Here is an 18,789-nt window from a genome sequence, read left to right on the forward strand (position 1 = left end):
ACTTGCTGTGACCACCTTCCTGGTAAACCTAAAGACTGCTACTTGCCCTGCTTTCTCGAACTGTGACCACCTGTCTGCTACCAGAGACTTCCGCTTGCTTGCCGTGTCCATCCGCCATACCGGTCAGTCCCAGCCATCTGACCCGTGGGAGCCACCTGCTCTCTTACAAGGTCGTCCCCAGAGTAGCACCTGGTCCCTCAGCCCGGATCCTTCCTGGTTACAGTGTCGTTAGCTGCCGTACGACCAGGGTCGGTTCGGGTGGATACTTAGTCACGCCCCTCTGGGTCCCTACTTGCACCTTGGCACAGAGGTTCCACCACCCGGACCCATAACAAAATCACTCACAGTGTAATCGGCAAGCACCTCCACACCTTCTCCTTCATGCTTCATGGTTGGCAACACACACGTGGAAATCATCTCCTCAACTTTTCTGTATATCACAAAGACATCAGGCTTAGTATCAACAAATCTCAAATTTTGATTCATCAGACCACAGTACAGATTTCCATAGACCTTATGTCTAGTCCTTGTGTTGCTTGGCCAAAACCAAGTCTATTTTTGTTTGCAGTTTTTAGTAAATCCTCGGTCCAAAGTAGCTTCATTTCTGCACTTTGACCATGAAGGCCTGCTTGATGATGCAGTTGATGTTGACATGTGTCTGCCCCTTGATATATATGAATCAATCATGACTGTTGGTATCTGAAGTGCTGTCAATTTGTGATTTCTGAGGCTGTTAACTCTGATGAAGTTATCCTCTGCACTAGAGGTCATTCCTGGTCTTGCTTTCCTGGGGTGGTCCTCATGAGAGCCAGTTTCATCCTAGCGATTGATGGTTTTCATGATTGCACTTGAGGAAACCTTCAAGGTTCTAGCAAATTTCCAGATTAACTGACCTTCATGTCTTAAAGTAATGATGAACTGTCATTTTCCTTTACATATTTGAGAGGGTTTTCCAATATTCTGGCTTAGAACAGTTGTGGAATAGGGATCTACTAATAGTTTTACTGCATAGAACTGTGTACCAACACTGACTGTGCAAAACACACCTGATGGTTGCAAACACTTTCTGAAGGTCAATAATTCCAGAAATTAGCTCTTGATGAGGCATACCTGTTCATTGGAAACCATTTCAGGTGACTATCCGATGAAGCAGCTTGAGAGAATGTCAAGAGTGAGAAAAGCTGTCGTCAGAATAAAAGGGGGACTTTGAGAGATCTAAGGTTAAGCACATATTTTGGTTTGTTTCACATGTGTTTCTTTACTTTTTGTTTCCATATGTGTTCCTTTGTGGTTTTGCTGCTCTTAGTCTGAGTCTACATTGCCCACATTCCAATAAGATCAAGGCACACTTTTGACCTGTAAATCTACATATATTACAGACCAAAAGTTTGGACACACCTTCTCATTTAAAGATTTTTCTGTATTTTCATGACTTTGAAAATTGTACATTCACACTGAAGGCATCAAAACTATGAATTAACACATGTGGAATTATATACTTAACAAAAAAGTGTGAAACAACTGTAAATATGTCTTATATTCTAGGTTCTTCAAAGTAGCCACCTTTTGCTTTGATGACTGCTTTGCACACTCTTGGCATTCTCTTGATTCTAATGAATCAAGTTGTTCCCCAGTTACAGCAACAGCCTAATTCAAATGACCTTTATTTCCAACAAGATGGGGCCCCTCCACATTATTCAAGAGTAGTCCGTGAGTATCTTGATGAAACATTTCCTAATAAATGGATTGGCCGAAGAGGCCCACTTGATTGGCCGGCACGTTCACCAGACTTGACCCCAATGGATTTTTTGTTTTGGGGAGTACTCAAGGACAAAGTTTATAGTCGAAAACCAAAAAGTGTCAGTGATTTGAAAAATTACATAAGAGATGCATTTCAAGAAATTAATACCCAAAGAGACTTGTGCAAAAAAGTTTGTTGAAGCATAAGGGGCAGACTTCAAAGCTGTGCAAATTGTAATGGAAAACAGTTTGAGCACCTGCGTTGATAAAATTTAAGGGCTTTTGTATTATTGTTCCAAACAAAATTTAATTGTCAGTGTTATGCTTGTGTTAGTAAATATAATTTTATATATAATTCAAAATAAATGTTATTATTTTCTGTCCACCTACTTTTGAACCACCCTGTATATATGCCGTTACGCCCGTCGTATTTCGGCATGTGCTGGAGTAAAGCTCCTACCGCCATATATCCTCCCACAGTCGTCGCGGCTGCCAGGGGTTCTGCTACCAGCGGGGGGGCTGCTGGTGCGGCAGAATCATTTCTTCCCTCGCCTCCGCCCATGACAAGCACTGGATCCTGCCGACTACGCCAAAAATGTAACGACCGGAGGTCCAAGAGGAATCCAGTGAGTCACAAACTGAGACAGAGACAGAAATAAACAACACTTTCTTTACTAAAACAGGAATCAGACTAAAATTCAGTATTGCATAAATCAGTCTCAGGTTCTACCTGGGACACTGTCTCTACTAAATACACACAATCAGCAAAAGCTGAAATCAATGTGCCAATCTTAAGGTTTCCAGTTTATGGGAATTATTCTAAAGATCTGGAACAATTTTACCTAAACACTGTGTCAATCTAGTGAGGGTGTTCTATAGGGACCCCTGAGATGGCACACGGAGTACAATCCTACCACTATTAACAATAACAATGCATGAAACTACACTGTGTTCCAAATTATTATGCAAATAACATTTTCTCAGATTTTCCCAAATTACCTATATGAATTGCAGTCATTGTAATTTTCCAGTCAAATAACTATTAGAGTACAATTGAAAGGTTTTTGTACAAACTGCCTATGATAACAGTATATTTTTAAAAAAATAAAAAACTCAAACTGCACTCAAAATGCATGTTCCAAATTATTATGCACAGCAGAGTTTTCAACCTTTTCATTTTAATAAAGAAAAAAAATGGTCATTTTTGAAATTATAAGCATTAGCAGGTTATTACAAACTGAAATCAAACAGTTGTCAACTCAAAACTTTATTCTAGGTGATGTTACATTTACACATAGGACCGCTTGTTCGAAAGGAGCTTCTGAACTCTCTCGTCCATTGAATTTGTCAGGTTTTGGATCGTTTCTGCTTCAATTGTTTTGCATGAGGACAGAATACCCTCCCAGAGCTGTTGCTTAGATGTGAACTGCCTCCTGCCATCATAGACACTCCTTTTGATGATGCTCCAGAGGTTCTCAATGGGGTTGAGGTCAGGGGAGCATGGGTGCCACACCATAAGTTTGTCCCCTTTTATGCCCATAGCAGCCAGAGATGTAGATGTGTTATGTGCAGCATGAGACGGGGCATTATCATGCATGAAAATGATCTTGCTGCGGAATGCACGGTTCTTCTTCTTGAACCATGGAAGGAAGTGCTGTTTGAGAAACTCAACATACATTATGGAGTTCATCTTTACCCCTTCAGCGATCCTAAAAGGGCCGACAATCTCTCTCCCCATGATTCCAGCCCAAAACATTACTCCACCTCCTCCTTGTTAGCGCCGTAGCCATGTTTGCATGGGGTGGCCATCAACCAGCCATCCTCCACTCCATCCATCTGGACCATCGAGATAATTTCATGCATGATAATGCCCCGTCTCATGCTGCACATAACACATCTGCATCTCCGGCTGCTATGGGCATAAAAGGGGACAAACTTATGGTGTGGCACCCATGCTCCCCTGACCTCAACCCCATTGAGAACCTCTGGAGCATCATCAAAAGGAGTGTCTATGATGGCGGGAGGCAGTTCACATCTAAGCAACAGCTCTGGGAGGGTATTCTGTCCTCATGCAAAACAATTAAAGCAGAAACCATCCAAAACCTGACAAATTCAATGGACGAGAGAGTTCAGAAGCTCCTTTCGAACAAGGGGTCCTATGTGCAAATGTAACATCACCTAGAATAAAGTTTTGAGTTGAAAACTGTTTGATTTCAGTTTGTAATAACCTGCTAATGCTTATAATTTCAAAAATGACCATTTTTTTGTTCTGTATTAAAATGAAAAGGTTGAAACCTCTGCTGTGCATAATAATTTGGAACATGCATTTTGAGTGCAGTTTGAGTTTTTTATTTTTTTAAAAATATACTGTTATCATAGGCAGTTTGTACAAAAACCTTTCAATTGTACTCTAATGGTTATTTGACTGGAAAATTACAATGACTGCAATTCATATAGGTAATTTGGGAAAATCTGAGAAAATATTATTTGCATAATAATTTGGAACACAGTGTATACCAATTTCTCTTATTCCCCTAGTATAGGGATACCCGGGTATCTTAAAGTTGCGGTACCGTTAACCTCAGATGTGGTCTATCACAGGCCTGTGAATCTCGGTAGCTGCAGCTAGTCCCGGAAAACTTTGCCACCAAATAAAAAGCAACGTTCACAAAAACAGCAAAGGTTCCTTGTCTTGTCGGCCGATGCCGAGCCCACACGCCGGGGACTTTAGTCATGTAGCCTCAGGTTAAGGTCTGGGAAGAACTCTTCACAAGGCTTGTCAGTATCCTCTCAATGTGAATGGCACCGGACCCCTTCTCTCCTCTCACAGTCACTCACTGTTTTCCAGACCACCGACCACGCGCTCTGTCACAGAGATGATATCCTCAATCTCTTTCACTCTCACTCGACACTTGGCTCCTTCAGCACAAAGTCTCTAGTCCACTCAGCATGGACTTCCACAAAACTCCAAAGAGCCACACAGCTTTCCCCAGCTCAGCACTTGTTCTTAAGCAGGGACACAGCTTCACCAGGGCCAGGGGTTATCAACTCCCACAGGAAAGCTTGTAAAGAGAGAGTCTTATAGCAGTTCAGTCCTTGCAGTTCTCCTCAGACACCCAGTCCAGCGTCTCACACAGCAGACACCCTCAGAACACACAGGGTCTCCTGCTCGGCCCCTGCTCTGAGCTCAGCCAGGCAAAACACACAGGGTCCTAATGCTCTCCTGCTGCTATCACAGTTCACACTCTCACAATGGTACCCCCTCATCCCTATCCTGGTATGCATGGTACCCCTCATCCCTATCCTGGTATGCATGGCACCCCCTCAGCCCTATCCTGGTATGCATGGCACCCCTCTTTCCTATCCTGGTATGCATGGTACCCCTCATCCCTATTCTGGTATGCATGGCACCCCCTCAGCCCTATCCTGGTATGCATGGTATCCCTCATCGCACACACACAAAAAAATAAACTCTTATACTCACCTTTCTTCCCTGTGCTCCAGCGCTGCGTCCCGTTCTGCCGGAGGCCAGCGGAGGAGTGCGGCATCGGAGAACGGGCATGCCAATACCACGCTATCCGGCGCCATTTTGTTGAAGACACACTGCAAATGTGTCTTCCGTAAAATGACATCGGCACAGCGTGCTATGCGCATGTGTTGATTCCGACCCCGCACTCCTGCCCCGGCCTCCAGCCAGAAGAGAGGTGCCGCGGCAACGCTCCTCCCGGTCGGGTAAGGATGTCCTTATGGCGCCGGAAATTGCGCATACCGTGATCTCCGGCGCCATACACTCCTCTTACCTGTAACGGCTGGATGTGTTCATCTGTCTGGAGCCAGACTGCGCAGGTGCATGGGAGCTTGCGCAGTCTATAGAGGCTTCGGACAGAGGGACGCATCTAGCGTTATATTATATATACGTATATATATATATATATATATATTGTAAGGCAGCGCTCGTCATCATACTGGGGGTAACTCGCTTCGCTGCGTCAATCAATGCACACGTGCAATGTCTTTACGTTTTTTCACACAGTGTTGCAGTTTATTATGGCACTTCATAAACCGCTGTTCACACACAGTTCATCTTAGTCCGCCACCGGCAGGTTTACACACATAAACAATTCATGAGCCAAGTGGCACACCGGCCCACTTGCTCCAGGGTACAGCTTACGGCAAGGTAATAAAGTAGCAATGTTCATATCACAATGTCCATATAGCACCGGGTATTACCTTTGCCGGGTATAGCTGTCTCAGTCCGTTACTCTGCCACCACTGTGGCTCTGCGGCTTCCCAGGTGGGGGTCTCCAGCCGTCGTACCCTCAAAGGCCACTGACATCCACACAGGATCCAGGCTCTGCCTTCCAGGACTCTTACTCAAGCAGGCTCTCCCTCAAAGGCCACTGACATCCGCACAGGATCCAGGCTCGACCTTTCAGGTACCAGGCTTCACTTCAAAGCCACTGCCTTCCAAGGCCACCAGCATCCGCACAGGATCTAGTCTTTGCCTTCAGGCTGCCAGGCTCCACGGTATCACGGTATCCCACACACATGGGGAACAGGCCTCACGCCTCTCACACCGAACACACCTGTCTCAAATTAAGCAGGTTTATATATATATGCTGTGCACAGACAGCCACATACTGACAGGACCTTGCTGATGTCACAGTCATGTGATCAGTCAGCTGTGTGTATAGGTCCTGTGTGCTGTCCCAGTCATGTATACAGAGCTTTACTGTGCATGCAGGACCTGGGTGATGTCACAGTCATGTGACCAGTCAGATAAAGGGGAAGGTACATGGTCCGGTAAGCACATCCTGGACCATTTACAGTAATGCTAGCAACCTACTGCATTACATATCCCCCCCCTCTGTTCAAACTTGTGGGGTTGAACACATAATATACACAATAACATTATAACCCCCAGCTCACATATAGACCATGAACTTTACAATTGTGCTACTCAGCCCCTGGAACCTTAGTCAATGACATTAGCCCATTCCTTAGGGACCTACCATTTGACTGTCACTGACTTCGTCAGGTCACCTTTCCGGGTCGTAACTTTGTCAGGTCTCCCCCGCTCCCAGCGGTCAATACAGCAGCGCAACTCGCATGCCCCGGTATCTAAGGTCCGGTTCGACTCCGTACTGTCCCGTCCTCTATTGGGTCGTTTGTATGGGCTGCTCAAACCGGAGTTACTGGAGGTCTCACTACCTCTAAACCCACGCCCACTACTCTCAGGACATCCTAAAAGGTCCCTAACTTCAGCTGTAGCTGTTCTGTTATTTAGGGGGCCCTTTCTCTGTCGGGTCTCACTATTTCTAGACGGCTTCCATCTTCTGCTGCTCAGATGATGCTGTCTATCTACTCGCAGTCTAGCGAGATTCAATTGTTCTACCTCCTGCAGGTAGGTCACTCGGTACTCAATCAGCATGCGTATATATTCTAGGCTTTCTTCTGTTCCTACAGCGGAGAAGGACACCATGCCGTCTTCATCTGGTATCCAGTCCTGTTGATCACGTGGACTGCTTACTTTCACCACACCAGACTTCTTGACCATCATCTGCATGGCTCGACCGCTTCTCCCAATGAGCTTTCTCACCAGAACATGAGGGGCCCGGATGACCTCTTCACGCATACTGTAAGCTTTTCTCCTAGGCTCCAGTTGTCTAACGGCTTGTTCCGTCTTCAACCGGAGAAACCGCTTCGTGCGAACACATCGCCAGTGCATGTCACTTAGGATAGCCACCCTCTTCACTGTGACTTCGGTCGTGGACAGGACCAGCAGCTGTTTAGTTTCTGAGGTCAAGTACACCTTACAGGCTCCCACAGCCTTCTTAAACTCTTCATGCACGGACTCACGGGTGCATTCTTCCCTCAAGTCCTCGGGTACTTCTACGAGGCACTTGTACCGAGACGTTTCGGTCTCACCAGTGGTCTCCAGACGATCAACCAGCTCAGGTTTCAGGGACAACTGACTTCCAGCTTCTTCACCCTGGATGCTTCCCCTGAGCTGACTCACAGCTACCACTTCACAACTTTTCGTCTTGACCACCTCCACTTCACTTTTATCTTCCAACACCATACTTTTAGCTCTCCTCAGGTCCACCTTCTCAGGGTCTAAGGGAGTAAGTGCAACTTGTTTGCCTTTTCCCTTCTCCAAGGAGACCTCGTTCACCACGTGACAATTTGCTAGGCGACCTTTGAGCTCCAAAACTTCTCCTTCCAGCTCAATTACTCGCCTCTCAGCGGCCCGTCTCTGAAGCTCTTCCTGCTTCAACTGCTCTTCCAGCAACAGAGCTCTCTCAGACCTCTCCGTCTCCAATGTGCCCACTCGGCTCTCAATAGCCAGTCTCTCATGCTTCTCTTGCGTCCACTGGGTTTGTAGCAACTCCTTGAGCTCCCTGATCTCGGCTCTTACTTCCACCGAATCATCCAAGCTCGCATCACTCGAGGAGGTATCTGCTTCACACCTCCCCTCACCAGCGGCCAACTCCTGGCCCTGGTCTGTGGATTCTCCGACAGACTCCTCCATCTTTTTCCGCTCAGCTTCCATCTTGCTGACTGTTTCTTTAAGGTACGTCTCCGCCTTCTGGAGAGCATCACAGGACATCTGTAGCTCCTTCACCTGAGCTTCCAGATCTAGGGTCTTTCCCCGGAGACCATCATTCTCCTCACGGGTGTCTTGCAGAGTGGTCTCAACCGCTTGGTGCACTTGCTCTGCACCCACCTTATCCTCCTCTAGTTTCTCCTTCACCTTGAGGAGATCCTCATAATCTCTCTTACTCTGTTGCAGTTCCCTACTGCGTTCACCACACACCTTCTTGGAGTCACACAGCTCCTGGTTGAGCTGTTTGCGCAGTCGTTCTAGGATTTGTTCGCGTCCAGAAACACCATTCTGCCGCGCCTCCTTCTCAAGCTTCAACTGCAAAACCTCTTCCTGGATTTTGCGGCGGTCCTCCTTAATTGCGTAGAACATTTCCTTCCACTGGTTAATTTCCTCGTTGCTTCCCTTTAGATCTCGCTGTAAGTCCTTCACAAGCTGGTGTATTTTCTGCTGTTCAGACTCCAGGATCAACTGGATTGAGGACACGTTCCCCAGGTTTCCACATAATTGCTGCCCGTCACTCTGACCCTGCTGGCCGATAGGTTCCAGCTCTTGGTCACGACTGGCCGCCTCCCCTTCCAGGGATGTCAGATCCTTCTGACTCGGTACCGTACCGGAGGTTGCTACTGGCAACGTCACCTCCTCTTCTACCTCTAATGGAGGATCCACACTTGAAGCAAAGGCACACAGTACTACCCTCTCTTTATTTTTATTTTCAGCCAAGTCTACAGGAGCAACCTTTTTGTGGCCCTTGCGCCGTCTACGAGATGGGGACTCTCTCACCTCGTCTAGCCCCTCCTGACTGAACTCACTTTTTACTTTAATAGTGTCACAGTCAGCTACGGGGTCTGTGTCACTACCCATGGTGTTGTGGACTAACAGGTCACCTCCCACTTTGACGTCACCCCCTTCTACTGGAGTTACCACGTTATCAACGGTCACATTGTCATTTTTAGGAGGCACCAACCCACCACCAGTAACAATTTTCAGTTTTCTACACTCCACATTCTTGTGAAAATCCGCCCCTTTTTTAGACCCCGCCCCCTTTTTAACAACCACACCGGCAGGGTAATTTTTACACAAAAAATCAGCAGTAGTCTTAGGACTCAGTTCACAACATCTCTTACCACCTCCCCGGGCACTCTGGGACAACACTGGCGCCCCCGGAGAGTCCATAGAATGGTCCACTGCCGCCATTCCATATGGTGCCCACAGCTCCTGCGGTTCCTGCACCATGTCCAGTAAAAGTTTCCCAAATACCTGCTCCGGTCCCAACCGGCCCTTCAACCGCTCAATAGCTCCAGACAGATCTGCTGCTTTGCTCACAGCCATCGCGGTACACTGTTCACACTAGCACTTCATCGCTCTCCTGGAAAAATTTTCGTGGCCCCACCAAGCCACCGCAAAACCGGATTTGAGTGCGATGAGAATCTTCGCAACCCCGCCGAGTTGCCGCAAGATGCTTTATCCACACTCGTCGTCCTGTGCCGTTGCCCCTAGCAACCAGGGTTGTCGTTGCCACTAGCAACCGGGCTGCCGTTGCCCGCATTCTCGAACCATATGTAAGGCAGCGCTCGTCATCATACTGGGGGTAACTCGCTTCGCTGCGTCAATCAATGCACACGTGCAATGTCTTTACGTTTTTTCACACAGTGTTGCAGTTTATTATGGCACTTCATAAACCGCTGTTCACACACAGTTCATCTTAGTCCGCCACCGGCAGGTTTACACACATAAACAATTCATGAGCCAAGTGGCACACCGGCCCACTTGCTCCAGGGTACAGCTTACGGCAAGGTAATAAAGTAGCAATGTTCATATCACAATGTCCATATAGCACCGGGTATTACCTTTGCCGGGTATAGCTGTCTCAGTCCGTTACTCTGCCACCACTGTGGCTCTGCGGCTTCCCAGGTGGGGGTCTCCAGCCGTCGTACCCTCAAAGGCCACTGACATCCACACAGGATCCAGGCTCTGCCTTCCAGGACTCTTACTCAAGCAGGCTCTCCCTCAAAGGCCACTGACATCCGCACAGGATCCAGGCTCGACCTTTCAGGTACCAGGCTTCACTTCAAAGCCGCTGCCTTCCAAGGCCACCAGCATCCGCACAGGATCTAGTCTTTGCCTTCAGGCTGCCAGGCTCCACGGTATCACGGTATCCCACACACATGGGGAACAGGCCTCACGCCTCTCACACCGAACACACCTGTCTCAAATTAAGCAGGTTTATATATATATGCTGTGCACAGACAGCCACATACTGACAGGACCTTGCTGATGTCACAGTCATGTGATCAGTCAGCTGTGTGTATAGGTCCTGTGTGCTGTCCCAGTCATGTATACAGAGCTTTACTGTGCATGCAGGACCTGGGTGATGTCACAGTCATGTGACCAGTCAGATAAAGGGGAAGGTACATGGTCCGGTAAGCACATCCTGGACCATTTACAGTAATGCTAGCAACCTACTGCATTACAATATATATATATATATATATATATATATATATATACACACACACACACACACACACACACACACACACACACACTTATATGTGTATACATATACGAGTTTATATATTGATTTATATATAAAGAGACTATCATTTCTAAAAATGCTATTCTTACTGACTTGGCACTGACACTATATATGCAACAGAAATAAGTGAATAAATGATAAATTCTAAAACCTCTGCTAATAATGTATAAGGGTAACATGTTTTTCATTCCATGTCTTTACCAGGCAAGCAGCCACATAGTAAGAACCTCTTCTATATACTGTACTTACTGAGCTGTACACATGGAGTGATGGAAATGAATGACATGATTAGACACAGGCTGATGTTAATGCTTATCAGTCCTTTGTTGAGAACACAGCCAGCAGGATGGGTGAAGTAAGTATAAAGCAAATAGAAGGCCATCGTGGCAACGGAATAGAACAGCAACGTGGCAATCAAGACCGCAAAATACCAGCGTTTGTCTTTAGATGCCCCAGTTAGCCTGAGAAGACAGAAACAGATACAAGTTGCGACCTTTAATATTTCTTCATCCTAATAGGCATTGGTTACATCACCAAGAATAGGCTATATTCTCAAGAGTCCCCAAAAGACTGAAATGCCTCTCTACATATTTCTTTGCACTGACCATATGTATTTTTAGTGAGGAAGGTGCAGAGGATACAGGTACTATCTTCTAACAGTGAGTGACCTCTGACACCAATGCCCAGGAGATTGTATGTTAATTTGTTCACTCTCCCAGATCCCCTTTCACTATCCACAAAAGTGGCCAGCTAGTCTGCTTGGGTCAAAACTGTCCCTTGTCTGTGTATATATATATTTATATATATATATATACTGTGGTGCTTAAAAGTTTGTGAACCATCCAGAATTTTCCATATTTCTACATAAATTTGACCTAAAACTACAACAGATTTTAAAACAGGTCATGAAAACAGATAAAGAGAGCCAAAGAAAAGAAATGAGTCAAAAATATTAGACTTTGAAATTTTTAAACGAGGAAAGTCATCTAATATCACATGTCTTTGAAAGGCAAAAGTATGTCAACTTTTAGGATTAGCATGAAATTTGAAAGTGAAACTATAGTCTGGTGTTTTCAATCAATGGGATGACAATCAGACGTGATTGGGCGACCTGTTTTATCTAAAAAGAACAGGGATCCATTAAAGTCTGATCTTCACACAACATATTTGTGGAAGTGTATCATGACACGAACAAAGGAGTCCACCATTAGGAGGACACTGAACAACAATGATGTGCATAGTAGGATTGAAAGGAGAAAGCCACTGATCTCCAAAAAAAACATTGCTCTCCCTCTACAATTAGCTAAACATCACCCGGACAAGTCGGAATGCTATTGGAACTGTCATGCTTCTGTATTCCAACCTTGATTCTGTGTTCTATGTCTCTTCCCACTGAGCCACAACTGATACACTTTTTCTTTGGGTGTTTTAGTTCTGTTATCTTTGTTTCTGTTGGCTTTAGGTAACAGGTGTTTCCCATTCCCTCTGTTTGTCTGTCCTATCATCTTTTGGGAGCAGCTTTAAATACCTTCCCCTACTGAAGTTTCCTGCTGGTGATAGACTTTGTTGGATTCATTCACTTGGCTGTAGTTTGTGTTGGTTGCAGTTGTTTTGTGTGTGATTCCTTTACCCCTTAGGGAACTGCTACTCTAGTGGTCCTAGGAGCTGCTAAGGACATTCATGGTAAGCTGCCAGCGAATGGGGGCGCCATTGTGTTATCTTAGGGTGCCAACCTCCAAGGTCAGGCAGGGACAGACCAGGGTCAGAGAAGGGCCTTTCCGAGTCTAAACAGGAACCTGTCAGATTCAGGTGTTGTCTCACTGGTTTGTACGTTACCCATATAAATGTGCTTTGGCAGTCATAACGGGAACAATGTTTTAGTACATGTAACAGCAAAATAAAGCATTTTGATTTAAAGGGAATCTGTCAGTGGATTTTTGCTATTTAATCTGAGAGCAGCATGATGTAGGGCCAGAGTCCCTGAATCCAGCGATATGTCACTTACTGTCACTTCCTGTTTCAATAAAATCAGTGTTTTTTAAGCAGAAAATTGCAGCAAGCAGAACAGTAACTGACACATTGCTGGAATCAGGGTCTCTGCCGATACATCTTGCTGCTCTCAGATTACATAGCAAAAATCTGGTGCCAGATTCTGTTTAAATAAGAAGCGTTATGTTTAGAGTAAAAAAGAATAGTACATTACAGCATAAAAACCTCATACCATCTGTTAAACATGGTGGTGGTAGTATGATGGTTTAGGCCTGTTTAACTGCATCTCGGCCAGGACAGCTTGCCAAAAGTGATGGAACAATGAAATCTGAATTTTATCAGCAAACTCTAAAGGAAAATGTCAGAACATCAGTGCATAAGCTGAATCTCAAGGTTACGTAGTTCATGCAGCAAGACAACAACCCAAAGCACACAAATCATTCAACAAAACAATGGTTATAGAAGAATAAGGTTTTGGAATAGCCAAGTCACAGTCCTGACCTTAATTCTATAGAAATGTTGTAGAATTGCCTGAAATGAGCAGTTCATGGGAGAAAGCCCACCAACATTACAGAGTTGAAGCTGTTTTGTAGCGAGGAATGGGCTAAGATTCCTCCAAGCCGATGTGCAGGACTATCATCATCAATTACTGGAAACGTTTAGAGGCATTTGTTGCAGTACACCAGATACAGAAAGCCACTCACACACATGTGATATTGGATCATTTTCTCATTTAAAAAAATTACAAAGTCTAATATTTTTGACTAATTTGTTAGATTATATTCTCTTTATCTAATTTTAGGACTTAATTTAGGATTTCATTTTAAGTCAAATTTATGCAAAAATTTGGAGAATTCTCAAGGGTTCACAAACTTTCAAGCACTGCTGTAAGTATAGAAAAATATGCATATATAGTATAATATGAAAAATAAAAACTAATCAGAGAAACTGGATAAAGTAAAATGCAGTTGTTATTATTAAAAACTTTAGCATAAAACAGAGCTCTTACTAACACTGCCTATACTGCCCCCTTGTGGTGACATCCACTCCATGCAGAAACCTAGAAATGTCTATGACAATTTAGCAGCTGAAAAAAATAATAAAATCTAAATTATGAAAAGAGTAAAAAAAAAATCTTACCAATTTTTGTTCCAGGTGTGAGCAAACGCTGTTATCAATATCAGCTGGATGATGACAAAAGAGAAGCCACCGCAGACACCTACATAATGCCATACTGCAAAGCCAAATGCCAAAAGTTATTCCAATATGAATATGCAATCTACCCTTCTGTACATTTTAAGGTGCATGAAAAGTCAAAAATTGTTATAAGTCTCACAGAGAAATTAAGCACTCTTGAAATTTCTAAGACATTGGTGCGTGATCACAGAAGCATCAAAAGGTTTGTTGCAATTGTCTTTTAGGGTTGCAAAAATGTGTTGAGAAAAAAAGATGCACATTTACTGCTAAAGATTTGAGAAGAATCAAACGTGAAGCAACCAGGAACAAACTTGTAATTAGATTGCCTATTTGGATTGTGAAAAGTAGTCACTGTGCTGTTTAGTATCACAGTGTGCACCACACTGAACATCGACCAAAGAAAGCTACGGAGAAAGTGGTCTCAGGAGATTGAATCTTTACAGGGTAAAATAAAATATCAAGACTATCAAATCATTCTGGAGCAAATATGCTGCCCAGTTTCAGAAAGCTTAGTCTGAGTCACAGGTCATGATGACCCAAAATATTCTGAAATGGCCATCTATGAACCCCGATCTAAATGCTATTGATTGACTAACCGTGGAAGGGGCTGTACCTGTAGTCTGGAGAAGGCGCCTTCACATCTAAGACAGCTGTAGCTGTTTGCTCATGAACAATGGGACAAAATAACTGGGAAAGCTGCAGAGGTCTCATTGAGAGTTACAGAAATCATTTGTTTGCAGTTATTGCCTCAAAAGGTTGTGCAATAAGATTTTAAAGAGGTTGTCCACTACTTTTTTATTGATGACCTATCCTTAGGAAAGGCCATACGTGTCAAACACTGGCCTGTGGGCCAAATCTGGCCCTCGGGGTGTTTATATTTGGCCAACGACACTAGAACCACTACCCCTATGTGGGCTCACTATTCTGCATGGAGGACTTTGTAGGGCCCATTATATTGTATGGACGACTATGTAGGGCCCATTATACTATATGGAAAGCTATGTGGGGCCATTATACTGTTTGGAGAACTATGTGAGGCCCATTATTCTGTATGGAGGACTGTGTGGGGCCAATTATACTGTTTACTGGTTGGCTCACGACTTTGTCCAAGTTTTTCATTTTGGACCTCTGTGTGTTTGAGTTTGACAATCCTGGGATAGGTCATCAATGTCTGATCGGCCGGGGTCCGACACCCAGCACCCCCGCTGATCAGCTGTTATCAGTGGTGGCGGCTGATTGCTGGAAGTGCTCACTTACGGAGCTGGCCGTCTACTGGTACTATACTTCCGCCTCCTATTGATTTGAATAGGAAGTGGATGTGTAGTACGCTACCGTCTACACTGATAACAGCTGATCGGCGGGTGTGCCGGGTGGATAACCTCTATAAGTTAAGGCTACCATCACTTTTCTCCAGGCCATATTCGTTTTTTATTTTATTTTTCTGTTGAACCACAATTCAAAAGCAATGCCTGGTTTTCATTTGAACAAATTGTTTCTGATTTACATGTGGTAAATAAATATAATGATTACTTTACACTGAGAAGTTTGTTTCCATTTTGCTACTTTACTGTGGTTTTCAAACCAATGCCAAGAGAAAAAACGGAGGCCCCTTTTTATTTCAAATAATTTTATGATATTAGAGAGTTATGGTTTAAATTTGCGCTAAAAGTAGTGAGGCGGACTCAGGTTCTGTAGGTAAAAGAAAGGTTAATTTTTATTCAAAGTTATAAAAGGTTTTTGGTTGAAAATTGTAAGAATACGAATGAATGAACAAAACCAGCCGCCTCTACCCACACCTCACCTCCAAACCATGATTTTCTGTGAATGACCTACTCCTTCATTTTTATATTTTAATTGTTTATATTTTAATTGTTTATTCATTCGTATTCTTAACATTTTTAACCAAAAACCTTTTATGACTTTGAATAAAAATGAACCTTTCTTTTACCTACAGAACCTGAGTCCGCCTTACTACTTTTAGCGCGAATTTAAACCATAACTCTCTATTGCACTTACCCAAGGACACATAGTGGTTCTCTGTCTATAAATTCGCAGCTACTGCAAGTGAACAGCCTACCAGCGCCTCCTTTATCTAGTTTATAATTTTATGATATTATGTAATAATATAATATTATACTATATTAATTATATTATTTAAGTGTTTATTGAAATATACCGCGTTTCTATTTAATCACAACTGTAGCCAGGTGGAATAGGGTCTTCGGACCCTCGCCGTAGTGATCGGTTAAGGTCCTAGCGGTTGGGCACTCAGCAATCAGTAGTATATGTTCTATCCTGTCGATAGGTGATAAATCTAATTTGTGGAAAATGCCATTTGAAGGGGTGTTGTAGGATTTTAGTGTCTAACAACAGCTCTGTTCTGCTTAGGACAGAAGTCAGTTACCTCTTTTTATTTTCAGATCTTGTGCAATAAGACTCAGGCTGTGCATATGTTCATATGTGTGTTGTCCTTTATGTACAGAAGGATGCCAAGACGCATAGTCAGCTACCTGCCATCATGTTACAAAAGGTTTTCATCTCTTACCTCGTATAAAATAATCACTAGGGATAAAGAAAGCAGCGCCGCACATTCCAATTAAAATCAGGAACTTCAGACACCAAAACCTACAAATCATAATAGAAATGTAATTACAATCACGATCTCAACATAAAAGTATGAATCCAATTAGTTCCTTATGAGAAAAGCCTATCCTGTGCAAAACAAAGCATGCCTTGTGTAGGATGGTGAAATCGATCAATCGGAGTAGATATTTCCATTTATTCATTGCCCTTCATGGTCATATTTACATTATTTTAAGTTTAGATAAAATTAAGAAGGGTATTTCCAAAATATTAATACAGAGGGACAGAATGTGTACATCAATTACATCCCACGGAGACTTTAAATCAGTGGTAGAATAATAGAATATTATACTTTACCCATTGTGGACCATGGCTCGGAACTCCTGTGTAGACTTCACATTGATAAGAAACACTGACTGGATGAAATAGAAAGATGCGGTGCCAAAGCAGACTCTGTAGACGGCCGTGTACCCAACAAGAGTGTCACAGTCATTACCACCAGGCAAATGATTGCACAGGAGAGAAATCCAAGGCACCTGTAGTTAAAAATATACAATACATAAATCAGATGTGATCCAAGGAAATAAATCATGTGCAGAATAACAAAATAATATGAAATTGAGTGAAAGTACAGGGTGGGCCATTTATATGGATACACCTAAATTAAATGGGAATGGGTGGTGATATCAACTTCCTGTTTGTGGCACATTAGTATATGGGAGGGGGAAAACTTTTCCAGATGGGTGGTGACCATGGCGGCCATTTTGAAGTCGGCCATTTTGGATCCAACTTTATTTTTTTCAATGGGAAGAGGGTCATGTGACACATCAAACTTATTGAGAATTTCATAATAAAAACAATGGTGTGCTTGGTTTTAACGTAATTTTATTCTTTCATGAGTTTTTTACAAGTTTATGACCACTTATAAAATGTGTTCAAAGTGCTGCCCATTGTGTTGGATTGTCAATGCAACCCTCTTCTCCCACTCTTGACACACTGATAGCAACACCGCAGAAGAAATGCTAGCACAGGCTTCCAGTATCTGTTGTTTCAGATGCTGCACATCTCGTATCTTGATGGTATGGTGTGGTATATGGGGTACAAAGATAGTGGGGCCATTCTTCATGAATGGAAACCTCATTGCCACTGGATATCTGAAATTGCTACATGATGATGTGTTGCCCTCTTTATGCACTGAAGATGGCACGTTCCCTGAGTTTTTCCAACAAGATGGTGCACCACCACATTATGGGTGTCAGGTCCGAGCATTCCTACATGAACAGATTCCTGGAAAGTGGATTGGACGTCGTGGGCCAGTTGAATGGCCACCAAGGTCTCTCGATCTGACCCCCTTAGACTTTTATATTTGGAGTCATCTGAAGGCAATTGTCTATGCTGTGAAGATACGAGATGTGCAGCATCTGAAACAACGGATACTGGAAGCCTGTGCTAGCATTTCTTCTGCGGTGTTGCTATCAGTGTGTCAAGAGTGGGAGAAGAGGGTTGCATTGACAATCTAACACAATGGGCAGCACTTTGAACACATTTTATAAGTGGTCATTTTATAAGTGGTCATAAACTTGTAAATAACTCACGAAAGAATAAAGTTACGTTAAAACCAAGCACACCATTGTTTTTCTTATGAAATTCTCAATAAGGTTGATGTGTCACATGACCCTCTTCCCATTGAAAAAGTAAAGTTGGATCCAAAATGGTCGACTTCAAAATGGCCACCACGGTCACCACCCTTCTGGAAAAGTTTTCCTCCTCCCATATACTAATGTGCCACAAACAGGAAGTTGATATCACTAACCATTCCCATTTAATTTAGGTGTATCCATATAAATGGCCCACCCTGTAGATATTAAATTGTAGGAAATGCAAATACCGGGGGGCAGAGCTCATTTACCAAAGCACAAGCACACTACAGAACGTACAGACAAGGTACATTCAGATCAATACATACACTATGTCCATTTGCACTTCTGTAAAATATTTATTTATTTTGCACCAACATATTCTGCGCTGCTTCACAGACATTGTCATCACTGTCCCCAGTAAGGCTTATTCAGCATGTGGGAGAAAATAAGAGAACCTGGAGGAAACCCACAAAAACTCAAGAAGAATTTACAAACTT

The 18,789-nt window shown here is 43.6% G+C and overlaps 1 protein-coding gene across 1 annotated transcript in view; it reads right to left on the reverse strand.

Moving 5' to 3' along the window:
• SERINC4 (serine incorporator 4) overlaps nucleotides 1–18,789 on the reverse strand; it is a 95,321-nt gene that overhangs the window by 45,365 nt on the left and 31,167 nt on the right. Inside the window, exons 3-6 of the mRNA XM_073653185.1 lie at nucleotides 17,010–17,188; nucleotides 16,615–16,694; nucleotides 14,013–14,106; nucleotides 11,133–11,344 (exon numbers count right to left, since the gene is read on the reverse strand). Coding sequence (XP_073509286.1) covers nucleotides 11,133–11,344; nucleotides 14,013–14,106; nucleotides 16,615–16,694; nucleotides 17,010–17,188 — 565 coding nt within the window. The remainder of the gene's footprint in view (nucleotides 1–11,132; nucleotides 11,345–14,012; nucleotides 14,107–16,614; nucleotides 16,695–17,009; nucleotides 17,189–18,789) is intronic.

The sequence above is a fragment of the Phyllobates terribilis genome, unplaced genomic scaffold (assembly GCF_046119375.1).
Source record: "Phyllobates terribilis strain yellow unplaced genomic scaffold, ASM4611937v1 Scaffold_11__3_contigs__length_659146591, whole genome shotgun sequence".
NCBI classification, from domain to species: domain Eukaryota; kingdom Metazoa; phylum Chordata; class Amphibia; order Anura; family Dendrobatidae; genus Phyllobates; species Phyllobates terribilis.